Here is a 14,756-nt window from a genome sequence, read left to right on the forward strand (position 1 = left end):
GTAGGGGTGAGAAGAGTGGGGGCGAAAGCAGAAGAGTGGAGTGGGCTGTACTTATGCGTGGAATTGGTAGAGGGCTACAATCTGCCAGGGTTATGTCACACCAGGTGTTTGGCTGAAAGACAGAGAGCAGGTGCATTTGTGAAGGAGAGTGAGGAACTAAGGTAAAGGGAGAGTAGAGCTGGATGAAGGAGTGGGGTTAGCTGTCTGAAGGAGAGCTGGTTGAAGGAGTGGGTTTGGCTCTCTGAATGAACTGGCCATGCACATGCACCCGCTCAGTAAAAGAGGGGCACTGGCATGGAAGTTGAGAGAGTAATGTGAAAAAGTTGAGAGTGGAAAAAATAATGTGGTCGTGCTTGTGTACCTATCTGTTGACTTGGGTGTATGCCAGCACACAAGGTGAAGCTCTGGGTTCAGAGCACACTCTCCCTTAAAATGGGACTGAAGGGGGCAAAGACAATATGAATTTGGAAGTGGAAGCTGTAAGAAACTCATGGTGGCAACACTAAAGACAGACACAAGTGATCACAGTTCAAGGGTGTTTATTAAACTGTATATGCGGGTTGGAAAAACGCCTAATCTAAATCTAAGATGGGAGCAAGCCACGACCATCAAATAATAAGGCAGACCTAGTGGCGCCTTGTCAAATAAAAAGGCCTATACTAATAAAGAAGACATATTGCCAATCCTTAAAACTAATGCAAAAGGGTGTGGGAGAAGATTAACAAGAAAGAAAGAAGTGTTCATAAATGATGTCAGGATGTGGTAGGATCTCCCTTCCCCACGGTTTGAGCCCGGGACAAGGCAGGACTACTGAGCACAGCACACGCTCAAGCTTTCCCAGACGACAGTTCCGGTTCCAACTGTGGGACCTTCGGTAGTGAAGTCTCTTTTCTACAAAAAGTCTGTTGCCTCCGAGGACCTGATGTGTTCAAAATAACAAACAAAAAAATCCTTTCCAAATGTACTTTGGGTGATGACTTTTCACCCCCTCGATCGACCTCGTCCACGCTCAGATCCACAAAAATTCTTAATGTTATCAGGGCCTTCGGTAGTTACGTTTTTCTTACTTCCGAGGGCCTGACAGGTGCAAAATAATAAACAAAAGTTCAACAAAAGTGCCTTTGTTTGGCTGATGATTCCTCACCCTTAGGTCCTCCTCTTCCGGGTCCAGACCCCTCTCGAATATCAGCCTCCCTCCGTCGGGTTCACTCTGGCTTGTATTCTAACACCTTCACGTGTCAGTGGGTGTTGGCTTTTCACCCCTGTTTTCCCCTCTTCTGGGTTCAGACCCCTCTCGAATAGCAGCCTCTCTTTGTCGGGTTCACTACGGCTGTCAATCACACGCTTTATTCACAAATCTTCAGTGACGGCTGTTCACCCTTGGATCCCCCTCTTTCGGGCTCAGACCCTTCTTGAATGTTTGCCTCCATCTGGTTCACTTTTTTCAACACACTGTTCATTGGGACTTTAGGCTTCGCCCCTTTTTATTGGCATCCCTCCGTCTGGTACACTCTTGCCACTTCACAATTCCTTTTCCTTTCTTATGATGCAGTATTCACTTCCCTTACGTTCTCAATGGTTTGTCAGTCAGACTTTTGACTGTACATGGATTTTGATAGACACCTGTATGACCACTTTGACCTTTTCCTCGCAGCTCTCCTAGGGCCTTTTGGTATCAGTAGTTTCATTCAATGCAGGATCAACCAGAGTGTCTCGAGTGAGCACCCACATGGTGCCGGACCCCTCTGCAGCTGGTTTTCCCTTAACAGTTTACAGTTCTTTGAACTTTCCTCATGTGCCACTTTACGCCTTTCATTCAACAGAGTTTGGTTTCTTATCGGTTCTCCCCTCAACTCACCGGTTGTGATGAACCGCTTGGCTTTCCTCGTATCTGGAGTCAAGGACGGTACCACGGTATCGGGCGTCTCTCTGTCCTGCTTATCAGCGCAGGCATGCTCTGTCTACCGTTGACATCTGCTGCAACACAATTTGGCTATTTTTCGAAGTCTTATGATTCCTTCCACTGAGGCTTTGCAGGTCTGGGTCGTAAAGGGCAAGGTTGCCTCTCTCCTTGTCACCCTTTCGGTTCTCGCCGCCTTTCTCCTCCTCTTGAACTGCCGTGCCTGGAGAGCTGGCTTGTCATACGGTCTGCCTTGCTCGTATTGTGCTCTCGTGCTCCACCTTTTATCCCTGTGGGGAAAGGAAGTTGCCTGACTTTGTTTTCCAAGGTATTAGAAAGTGTTTGTGTCGGAAAAGGGGGTGGGGGGTGTCATGAGAAATTATATTCTTCATCCTGGGGATGGGGGCTTGGTAGAAGGGTGGAATTGGTAGGGTTTGGGAAACAAACTAGAATGACCAGGGTTATCATGAAAAGAACAGGGGGATCATGGGAACAGTAGTGTTTTGTCAGAGCAGATTGGGAGTGCGGGAAATAATAATCAAAGGGACGGGAAGGAGAATGACTGTGAGTATTCAGTTAGGACATAGGAAAACAGGGATTCTGGGAGAGGTAGTTTCTGAATGCAACAGTGTTTGGGATCCTAGGGGATTTGTTATATATGAAGGGGTTGTTGGATTTGGGCAAGAGAGATGCGGATGTGAGGAAGTGAGGCAGATGTGGTACAGCCTACAAAAGCCTCCGGGACTCCGTCCTCATCACCTTATTCTTCGGTATAATACCGAGTCTCACCTGGGGTATTCCCCTGAGCATAACCCTGGGTTCCCTACCCAGGTGATCCTCCCTCATTGTCTACCCCTAGGGTAGGGACTTGAGACGGCCGTTTCTTCCCTGGCCACCTGAATAAGGGATTCCCCGGATCTACTTGGGAGAATACCCTCAGGTTTTTCACAAAGCATATCACGAGAGGGTGGGGGTAGAAATAGTTTGACTGTGCTTGCAGCACTTTCTCGCCAAACGCTGGTAACAGTTCGGATGAGTGGATGGGAATGTGCTGCTGTATAGATTAGAGACTGATTGGAGTACTTTTTGTGGGGTTTGTTTGTTAAGTAGCCATGTTTTCGTGGTTTGCAGGCATATTTAGGCGTGAAAGTTGTCTGATATTCAAATGGGGATGCAAGTAGGACTCTTTGCTAATACCAGATTTATAAATAACAAGCAACTCATGGTAAAATCCCTTGAAATTACAGTTCCTTTGCTACGGACCGTTAGTTGTAAGGCTCAATACCATTTGTGCTAGAGGCCACTCAACCCAATTGTCTCGTTCGCAAACCAGCTGTTTTATATATCTGATAATTGTGCAAAGTAAAACATACACATCAGAAATACATGCGGTCACACTTTGATCACCTGCATTCATAATAACTTGATTTGAGTGCCATTAACAGTTTCTATTATCCCTTCATGAAATATCTGCACCCCCATTAAGAAAATGTTAGGCAGTTGGTGGACGATTGCCGGTGAGCATTGTCAATAAGACCACCTGACCGACAGCATCACGCTTACTCGCCTGCTTTTCTTTACACATGCAGTTTTTTTCTTGCATTCGCTGTCAATGACATTCGTATTGGTTAAAACAATAGAATATTTTTTGTCTTAATGTTCCCACATATTTCTTGGCATACACGTGACGTTAGTATGCTAACTTTATGAAAACCCTGTAAAAGCTCACATTATATCAGTGTTTTTGGCATAATGTGCTACAAAAGCACCACTATACATAAACGTTGTTGAGAATATCATGCATGTGCACCCTTGTGTGCTGGGGCTATGTTTCTGAGTGGGTTAAATCGCGATCTATAGCTAAGAGTTTTGAATGCTGACTTCATAGTTGATAAAGCGAGTATCAATGTGCAGGGCAGTACCTCATTTCATGCCCTCTATATAAGCATCTAAGCACGTTACCACTAAACAGTGCACATATCATTTATTTCACTTTTCATTCAGAGGAGAGAAATGGTTTTCAAGTATTGTTGCCACAAGCAAGCGAAGAGAAAGATTACTTTGTGGTGTGCAGTATAGGAATATTCATTATTATGTATGGAGTGGCACTATAGGAAACTACAATTGCCCCTTTTTTAATTTGTTCACTGAGAACTAAATCAAATTTAGGATTTTGCTGTTTTGAAAGGAAAGACAGTGGTTTTCCAAGGATCATACACTCTAAATGGAAAAGTTGGAGTTGAACGCACTATGCAATTTCATCTCTTGGCCACGTTGTTTCCAGGTCTGTTTGCACAGCAAGTTGTCTTTGTTTTGCGACAGTTTGACTTTCACGAACTAAATATGGTTTCATAGAACTCGCTTGCAAAGTAATGATCATTGACTTGGCTAGGCAGAGCCTTTGACTCTCCCTTGCCAGCATTTTGGTTGGAGTCTTTGTCTTGATCTTTATGATGAGGCAAAAGCCTCGCACTGCTACCAGAGAAATCCCTAAAGAAGACACCTCTTGCCCTCTTGCCCTAGGGGTATCTGCTTCTCTGGGAGTGGTAATATGGGCTTATGCACACTGATATTAATGCTACATATGATGATCTATTCTTGTATGAAATGTATATCATATTACAGTGATATCGTAACCATATTACTCTTAGTATACTGAGGAACAATGCTATGTGATGCCATTTCCTGTTTTGTCAACGGGCGAAAGGTTGTGTGCCATCACTTCCTGGGATGCCACTTGGGGGTGGGGTCAAATGACATCTCTTCCTGTGATGTCATCAGAGAGCAAGGGTTGTGTGATGTCACATGTCCTACCCCTGCCATTTTGGTGATTTGGTGAAAGGAAGTCCCTGCAAGAACCCATTGTATGAAGGAGAGAGCTTTTAGTGAAACCATCAGGGTTAAGCAGGAAAAAATACAACAATATTGGGCAAATATAGTTTCATGGGTGAAAGGAAAAGTTATAAGGTGAAAGTCCTGGCAGGAGAGCATACCAGGTAACCTGCGAGTCTGTGACCCACATCCAAGTTGGAATACAGTAAAGAATAGAATCCCCATGAAGTCATTTGCCCTTGGGATTTTAAACTGTTTGAAACATGAAGAGAAACCTGGGGAAAGGAGGCATTCCTCCGGACCGGACCTATGAAGAAGCTTGATTATTCTTTGTGACTTTTTGTTGTTGTGGAACTGGGGAAGGGAGCCATTCCCTGGAACTGTGAACATTGTCCACTTGGAAACTTTTGGTTGGATTTTCATCTGTGTTGAATTCAGACATTTGTGCACTTTGAGATCCGACATCAGTATCCCTTGCCCTGTAGAATTAGAGTGTGAGCACCAGAATAGGATTTCGGACATAGGACATATTTTGCTCTGGACATCTTGATGAAGGACAGTCCCATTAATTTTTAGTTGCGGCAGGGAAATACCTCCTAGATTAGGGATAGTGAGGCATTTTCCAACCCCTTGTTATTTCAAATAAAAATGTATAGCCAAAACCATGAGTCCTGTGTCCGCGTCTCATTCTTGGCTCCTTACAAAGCTCAGTACATATGTATGCCTAAGTTTGCATATTTATTTGTTTGAATATACACCTTAAATGTCCCCTTTCAGACACTTTTCAGTGCTGGGCTATTAAAATAATTATTAGTGTCAAACTTCTGGGTGGGCTTTATTTTGAACACTGTATAACTCCTTATATTTTCAGAGTAATCAGAGCTTAGCTTGGATGATTTTCTCTGTGGCTTTGTACTTGATTGCTCTGTCTTCTTGCTAATACACAATATTTTTCACTATTGCAGTTGCGACAGTCCCAATCATACTGCACCGACACAGAATGCCTTCAAGAATGTAAGTAGTTTTTGTCACTCTTTGGCAGCCAAATTAACTCTGAAAATGCTTCCTAATAATTGTATACTTGTATATTACTTGGAACAGGGCACATTCAGTATCAGCATCTTTATCCTGGTATTAACTACATAGGGGTAGAACTCTGTGCTATCAGACAGGAGATTGAGTGGAGTGCAAATTGAAAGGCACCATTTTTCCGTGAGACACCAGAGTCCCATTGGTTTGGGGCAACTTTGTAGGTAAGGATGTCCACATTTATTGAGGCATCAACCTAGAAAATGTGTTCAGCAATAAGGGTTACAATCCTGCTGATTTTTACAGGTTTATTTCCTGTGTAATCAGCTTTTAGAGTGTGTTCCAAAATAATTAGCAGGATGTAGACAATCAGGCTCCACAATGAGGAACTTCAAACCATAGCAAAGAAAGATGCATGAACAAGGTATTTCTGTTTTCATGACCCCCGTTTGAAAGTCTGATTCTCTTTTTTTTTATATAACTTGTTTTTATTAACACTTTTACTGTAGGCAATGATCAAATACAGCAAAAGAGGATTCAAACAAATTCAAACAGATACAAACAGATAAGCAAATGATTCTCTTTATTACTTAAACATTGATTGTGCTGGGTTTGCCCTACAGGGTGGTGTGATGAATCCTATGGAGTCCTCACTGAACCCCAGCCTAAAATCTCCTATGTGGCGAGGGTAAAGCAGTCGCTACCTGATCCTGACCCTGGGGGTGGTATTATGCGGGCACATCACATGAGAGGAGATAGCGTCCCCATTTGGAGGGACGGAGTATTCTTCCCTTCCAGATGAAGAGGATCCTATAATTCCTAGATTCCTAATGAAATGTTGTCATTTCTCAAATTCCTCTAGTTAAAAACATGTATTTCCATACATTCTAGGCAGGAGAACATTCACACCTCACATGTACATACATACACAACACCTTTAACCTCTGATGGTTTTGTGCTAATTAAAAATCACCTCAAATGTCCTATAGGTTCTATGAACTTCATCTCCCATAAAACCATAAAGCCTATGGTACTGGGAGAAAGAAGAGGAGAAAGGAGTCAAAGTGGAACAGAAGATCCACTAAACCGAATGTGCAGACATGTTGTTATGCCGAGGATCAACTATGCAGGACATTTAAAAAGGATGTCCACATTCAATGTGGAGAGTGAAGTTGAACAGAGGCAGAAGGAAGCAACAGAGTCGCAAAACGAGTCATGCTGCAGGGAGCCAGCGTTCCCAAGTTGCTGTGTGCAGGCAACGTACACCGGAGAGATGATTGGTCTCTGGATGCGCCCAGGCAGTGACAGCAGACCACGAGTAAAGTAGCACCAATGAGCAAGCTACCCTCAATGCGGTCACACAGTGAGACAGCAGGCTTACCGGCAGATGAACACCGACCCCATGGAAGAAAGTCTGTACCACGGAAGACGCCACCCCAGAATGAATGCTTTACAACAGCAACGTAATACAGGTCGGAGGTAGTGCCAAATACCGGGGAGTCTGTCCAGGGACGTTGAGGGCTCCAAGGCATTCCGACCAGTAAATGAAGCTGTAAAGACTAATTTTGAATACCGAACAAGTAGAGAACAAAGACATTTGCCTCAGTCCTCATATGTGAAGTGTCAATATGGGGAAAGTTGGAGCAACTGTTGCCATAGGTTAATGGATATTAATGAAGAAAGAGAAAGACAGAACCTGACCAAATCTCTATATACAAAGTATCATAAGTTAATGGATATTACTTGAACAAATCTCTATATCAATATGGAGAGAGTTGGAACAAGTATTACCAAAGCGAATTAATATAATTGAAGTAAAAAGGTATAAGCTTGAACAAGTCTCCATATATGAGATGTCAATCTGGGGAAAATAGGGAGACTCCAGTGAAGGAACGCAACTGTGATAAACTAAAACACATTGCGAATGTTAAAGAGGAAATGCTGGTGAAATAGTGCACCAGGCAAGAAGTGGTTGGGGAGAAGATACCTGGCAGAAGAGTATGCCAGGGGATCTATTTGCTGCAGAACGGAATTCCTGTCAAGGGAGTATACCAGGTGATCCACACTAAAGGCATACAAGATTCCTGGCAAGACCAGCCTTTCTGAAAAGGTGTTATCGGTTTAAAAGACTTCCTGGCAGAAGAGAATATGAGGAGGTTCTTTGTAACAAACAGTTGTTTTGAAAAGCATCACATTAAGAAACTACTTTTTCTGGGGAAACGTCTGTGAGCATCCTAAAAGAAGCAGGAACTTAAAAAGTACACTTTAGCCAACCTTAAGGAGTGGTTGTTTAAAAGGAACACATTTGCCATCCTTGAAAAGTGGTTGTCTGAAAAGGAAATTTTTGTTAACTTTAAAGATTCAATATTTGAGAGAGACATTTTGCCATCCTTAAGAAAGAATTGCTTGAAGGAGACATCCAGGGGTTGTGGGAAAGAGCTCTCATTTGAAAGGAACACTTTTGCCATTCTGCCAGAGACATTTAGGGGAAGGGGAGAATCCCCATTTAAATCTCAGGATTGTTTTGTTGAGCTTGTGTATTTACTTTCTTTGAGTTTTATCTAGTGTGAGGGTCAGATTAATATTTTGGACACAAGGACAGTTATAATTTCGATGACAAGAGATAGACGGATCCTTAGTTTTAATTTCCTAGGTAGGGAAACACTTTATAGGATAGGGACAGATAGGCCTTTATCCAACCCTGTTCTTTTAATAAATGTCTGATTTTGAAAACACTACCACTTTATGTCCACCTCTCATTTCTGACTCCTCACATTGGGTACTGTAAGGGTGTCAAAGGAGGAAGCTGACACAAGGGTGGCATGTTGGTTACTATAAATGTTTATTTATAGTAAAAGGAACCCTCACGTATCCTTGTCTTTAGCAGGGATTCCCTGCTTCAAACTAATACTTAAGAAGCTGTCAGAATGTCTGTCAAATTCAAACTCTGTCATGTGTCACAACCCTTACACTACAACTAAAGAATTAAATAATCTAACAGAAAGTTCCTTCTCAAGGTGGAATGACTCCCTTCCCCTGGTTTGCAATTCCAACCAAACATGTACAACACAACCTTCTGGACCAGGAGAATGACTCCCTTCTCCTGGTATTGGTCTGCACTCTACAGTATAGGCCAGGGCGAATGACTGCCTTCCCCTGGCGTCCCTCAAGTGTACTCGGAGGGACTTTGTTTTTTCACCAGGAGAATAACTCCCTTCCCCTGGTTTCGGGTACTCAGATTGCAAACATTCTATTTCACAAAATTATTGGGTTTATTTTGCCATTCTCTCATGGTATCAGCAAAGTCCCAAGTCCTTCTCTGAGTTGCAGTGGACTTCGCTCTGCCACTGTTGTGAGGATGATGTCCCTTGATGCTCATTTCATTGATGTTGAGGTCCCAGATCCTTCTCTGGTGGTCAGTGGGCTTATCTCTGCCCCTGCTACAAGGAAGATTGGTTTGGATGCATGGCTGACTCTTCTTAGTCCCAACAGCCGTATAACTGATTGTGAGCTGTGGGAGAGTCACTTCTCTGACCAGACTGATATGCAAATTGATATTTCAAATGGATTGTGTCCTCCCACATATTCCTCATCTTAGAAATTCGTATCTTCAGCTTTGCTGCTTTGGAAAAAAAAGTCTCGAAGCGGAAAAATGCCTCGAGCACAGCACAGACAGTCATGTCGCCAATGTCCCTCGAGCATCGACGTCATCCGCAGTATAAAAGGCTCAAGACGCGCCCGTTTGCTTTAGTTCTGTTTTTCCAATAGCTTTCGCTTTGTGTCACGAAAACGGCGCTTCAGTTCTTCGAACTATGACTTCCTCATCGAATCCTTCCACGCCCAAGACTGGCTTTAAAAAATTTCAGAAATGCGAGAAGAAGATGTCAATCACCGACCCCCATCGAGTTTGCCTCTGGTGCTTGGGTCCGGACCATCGGGTTGACGAGTGCGGTTCCTGTCCAGCAATGACCAACAAAGCTCTCGAGGAATGAAGAGGTAAATTGGCAGTGGGGGAGGAATCCTCGAAGTCTTCTTTGAGGAAAAAAGAAAGACTCGGATAAGTCGAGTGATAAATTGCTACACAAATCTAAGAGGTCGAGTAGTCGGTCTAGGAAGTCGTGTAGTCGGTCTAGGAAGTCGTCTTCTTCAAAAAAAGAAAAGGCGTCACTGATCTCCCTCTTCCTCTTCTTCGTCATCGTCCAATACAGGGGTTATCACCTGCCCTTCAGAGCATGATTCCCCTAGAAAGTGGGAGGCTTTTAGAGCCTCGATAATGAGAATCTTTGAGAACGCGGCCCAGACCCCCTCAAAGAAATCATGTGACGACCATTCCCCAGCTCATTGTAAAAGTGACAGAGGGAGGTCAAAGACCAAACGGTCAACATCAGACGAAAAAATCATTGAGGGTGTCATTGAGGGAAACCTCTCTGACACCTCATTCAAAAAGTCAATTACAACAACCAGTGCATAAACCGGAGGCAACACTCGACAAAATGGCACCAAGTGCCCAACTGCCATTAAAGTAGATGTCGAAGATTTCCTCAAAGCTTCTGTTGAAGGCCTACTCGACACCAGTATCAAAGGCATCGACAGTTCATGCGACATTGAGGGCTCCTTCGACAGTGTCTTTGTCGAAGTCAACACTAATTCCAGCACCTAAATAGCCTCCTTTGTCAAAGGCAAGGTCTATGCCCATTGAATCACTGAGTAAAATGGATCATCCTGAGTCTAGATAGGTTTTTTTCAAATCTATGTCTTCCATTTTTGAAGAGCAATCCTCGGAAGAGGACATTTCTCCTTCTGGTGTTAGATTTGGGACAAAGGATGTTCCTGAGGAGTTAATTGAACCTCACTCTAAAATGGCTGACCTATATGAGTGTTTACAGACAGCAAGTGGTCTGGACACGTCTCCTGAGTTGGATTTTGAAAGACCTGACCCTGCTGATCATGCAGACTCAGGATATAGGAGACTTATGAATAAGGTGGCAGAATTCATGGGGTGGAACAGAAATTCCCCTACTTACCGGCAGGATGACATGACAGACATTCTCTCTGAAGGTCCTCAAAAGGATCCTGTCCTTCCCTTTCACATAGCTCTGCAAAAGAAAGTGATGGCTGCATGGGAAGCCCATGAGTCGAGTCCTGCAGTAAATAAAAAATTCACGAGCAAATACAGGCCCTCTTCTTCTGATCCTGAATACTTAACAAAACATGTTATGTTATGTTAGACGCATTTATAGAGCGCACAAACACCCGAAGGCACTTACAGAGCTACCATATAACAAATTAGAATACAGATGTTTTGAGCATACGCCGAAAGGTAAGGTGATCAGCTGTCAGCTGCAATGGCAGGGGAATAGCATTCCAGGCCATGGCGGCGGCCACAGAGAAGGCCCGGACGCCAGTACGAGTCAGTCTAAACCGGGGGACCTTGACCAAGAAAGCAGAGTGGGAGCGGAGACATCGTGTTGGTACGTAATGGGGGAACTTTTCTTGAATGTATTCTGGCCGGAGGCCGTTGAAAGCCTGATGCACCATACACAAGGATTTGAACAATATCCTCTTATCCACCGGAAGCCAATGGAGCTGCCTCAGCAGAATGGTAATGTGGGCTCCAATAGGAGGCCGAAGAGTAGCTCTGACAGCAGCGTTCTGCAGTAGCTGTAACCGATTAATAACATAGCGCGGCTGGGCAAGATACAATGAGTTGCAGTAATCTAAGCCACTCAAAACGAGTGCTGCTACCACCGGGGCACAGCATTTTTCCGACACAAAAGGGAGAACCTTCCGGAGTATGAGCAGCTTAAAATGACCGCTCTTGCATACTGCCCCAACCTGGGCATCCAACGTAAGAGAGGAGGAAATAACCCTCACATTATTTACGGATGCCACAGGGACCAGGAGAGGGCCAAGGGAGGCCGGCCAGCACTCATTGGTCCAATAAAGGAGAGGTGAGGTGGTACCGACCACCAATACCTCCGTTTGCTACCATTTAATTTGAGCCAGTTCGATGACATCCATTCTCCGACCTCCTGAAGACGCAGCCTAAATCGACTGGCCGTACTGGCATGATTAAGGTGAAACGGACCAGAATGTGGGTGTCGTCCTAGGAATAATAGCGGAAGCCATTGGAGTGAAGGAGAGCCAGAAGATGCCTAATATACAAGTTGAAAAGAATCGGGGAGAGGGCAGACCCCTGCGGGACACCACACGATAATGAGACTGGGCTAGAGCGAAAAGGAGGAAGAGATACAGATTCTGAGCGGTTGGCCAGAAAGGAGACAAACCAGTCCAGGACTCTGCCAGACAGCCCGGCAGTAGAGTGGCGGGAGATCAGGGTGGGATGGTCAACGGTGTCGAACACAGCTGCGAGATCTAAGAGAACAACTGCGCCGACACCCACCTGGTCCACCAGACGAGCCAGGTCGTCGAGCACCGAGTTCAGGACTGATTCAGTTCCCCTGCTAGGCCGGAACCCAGACTGAAATGGATCAAAATAGGACGTGGATTCCAGGAAAGTGGAAAGAAGAGGGGAAACAAGGGCTTCCAACAATTTCATAAGAAATGGTAGTAGAGAAATAGGCCAATAGTTTGTGAACACCTCAGGGTCAAGTGAGGGTTTTTATAATAAAGGGATCACAAGGGCATGTTTAAGTGTGGGTGGGATGACACCCTCCCTAAAGGAGGCATTTACAGCTGCAGTAACTTGAGAGATAATGGCCCTCGAGTTTTCCTTCAAAAGCGCCAGCAGAATAGGATCCGTGGGAGATGCTGATTTCAACCCAAGGAGACAGCAAGAATATCTGATTCTAGAAAAGTGGGGAATGAGGACCATGTCCTATCTTCGCTAGAGGACTCAGTCGATGTATTAGCGACTGGAAGACATGCTACATTGTTATTAATATTGTCACGAATAGCAGCAATCTTAGACACAAAGAAGGATGACAGAGAGTCACATAAAGCCTGAGAAGGGGTAACCTGCATGCTAGTCATTGCAGGGGAAGAAAGAGACTGAACAAGCTGAAAAAGGGCTCTAGGTTGGTTGAGGGCTTCTTCAACCTTGAGGGCAAAAAACACCTTCTTAGCATCTGCCACTGATTTATGGTAGATAGCAAGTTGTTGGTGGAATACAGCTTTAGTCTCTGGCAGGTAGTCAGCATGCCACTTTCTCTCCGCCTGTCTGCACAGAAGCCTTTCAGCACGAAGCTGATCAGTGTACCAAGGCTCTGATGGACGTGCTTTTTTCCTGCACATCCTAAGGGGAGCCAATTGGTCAGCAGTGATGGAGAAGGCAGATTCCAAAGCAGACAGGGAGCAAGACATGGGCTGACCACAATGAGTGGCCAGAGCAGTCGATATGGACAAGCCTAAAACCCTATGCCAGCTGCGTTTCAGAATGGCAGGCTTAGGCTTCGTGACAATCGGGGCAGGCAGAGGGATGAAGAAAGGAACCAAATAATTGTCAGACCAAATAATAGGGGAAGGAGGAGACAGAGTAATAGATTGCTCCAGAGCAAAGACTAGATCAAGAGTATTACCCCGTAAGTGGGTAGGTTTGGTCACCCAATGGTGGAAATTAAGATCAAGCATCCGATCGAGAAATTTTTCCCCATGACCACTAAGGGCCGGGTTGTTAGGAAGATTGAAATCTCCCATGATCCCCAGATTGGGGTGTTGAATCTGTAATTCAGGGCTAGTGCTGGGAAGTCCGAGCAGGACAATGTGTCGGTTCCAGGGGGCCGATATATTAATAATACAGGGAAGGTAAATGTAGAAGATATCCAGATGCGGGCAAGAAATCATTCCATTTTCAGGGTGTGGTTAGGAATAGGGGATTGGGTCCTCTGACGTATTCCATATCTATGACAGGCAATGTCCAGAGCTGTGCTGCTTCGGAAAATTTTCGACGTCTGCGTCCTGCGTCGATGACGTCGATGCGCGTCCCCGATGACCTTCTCCGACGGCCGACGTCACCCGATGTGATAAGTAGGACGCACGACGCCCGTAGCCTCAGTTTCGTTTTTTCCGCGAACGTGTTCGCTTTGTGAATCTCGGTATGCCTCGACTCTTTGGAGTTTGCTGTATTCTTCTTGGTTCGTTGAACCTGTTCAGTTTTTGTGAAAACCTGTTCGTGAAGATGTCTACTTCGTCTTCAACCCCGGGCTTCAAGAAATGCGGGGACTGTGGGTCCAAGATGTCGGTGTCGGACTCGCACGACGCCTGCCTCTGGTGCCTCAGGGAGGCCCACGGTACGGATGTAACGCTCACCTGATTCCCGTAGAGGCGCCGGTCTTGACTGGGCGTATACCGTATCTTCAAAGGTGATGTGTAACACACGGCTGGCTCTTTGGGCTGGACCTCTGTGCACTGTATGTCTGGCTCGAAGGGTAAGATGTCTTAGGTAAGTGAACGCCGTGCTCTCCATCTGCCTCGAGGCAGGGTGCTGTAACCAGTTTCTTCACTGGATAAGGGGAGCAGGCCTCTTGACTTCAGAGGACTGCTGTCCGTCGTTTACTGCACGAACGGTAAGTTTCGAGTAATTCTAATGTCTTTAAAGTCTTTAGTAATGATGTCTCTTGTTTTGCAGGGTTCCGGCGATGGCGGATGGCGGGCTGAAGTGAGTTGAAGATGGAGCCCGTGTGATGAATAGAAGCGCCTGGAAGCACGTAAGTAAGCGCTTGTTGCCTGCTTCACGATGCGCTCTAACTGTCTTTTTATTTTGCAGGTACAAGTTCGGGGCGGCTGCAGGGTGCCGGAATACCCACTGGGTTAGATGTGGAAAGGAGTAATGGCACGTGAGTATTAAAGTTCCCCAATGTCTTTAAACGCACCTTGTTTTGTCTTTCAGATGCGGGATGCAGCACCGAAGGCCTCCGGAGCGTGCAAAGAGTTGGTAAGCTTTTGTCTTTCAGATGCCGGAATGCAGTGTGAAGACTTCCGGAGCGCACGAAGAGTAGGTAAGCCTTTGTCTTTCAGATGCCGGAATGCAGCGCGA

General features: G+C 45.1%; 1 protein-coding gene across 2 annotated transcripts in view; it reads left to right on the forward strand.

The window, feature by feature from the left end:
- Nucleotides 1–14,756, forward strand: part of SMIM14 (small integral membrane protein 14) — an 821,041-nt gene that overhangs the window by 574,616 nt on the left and 231,669 nt on the right. For both annotated transcript variants that reach the window (XM_069631778.1, XM_069631777.1), the window contains one exon: nucleotides 5,698–5,746. In XM_069631778.1, the coding sequence (XP_069487879.1) occupies nucleotides 5,698–5,746 (49 nt within the window). The remainder of the gene's footprint in view (nucleotides 1–5,697; nucleotides 5,747–14,756) is intronic.

This window comes from Ambystoma mexicanum, chromosome 6q, assembly GCF_040938575.1.
Source record: "Ambystoma mexicanum isolate Mex_15411 chromosome 6q, UKY_AmexF1_1, whole genome shotgun sequence".
In the NCBI taxonomy this organism is placed as follows: domain Eukaryota; kingdom Metazoa; phylum Chordata; class Amphibia; order Caudata; family Ambystomatidae; genus Ambystoma; species Ambystoma mexicanum.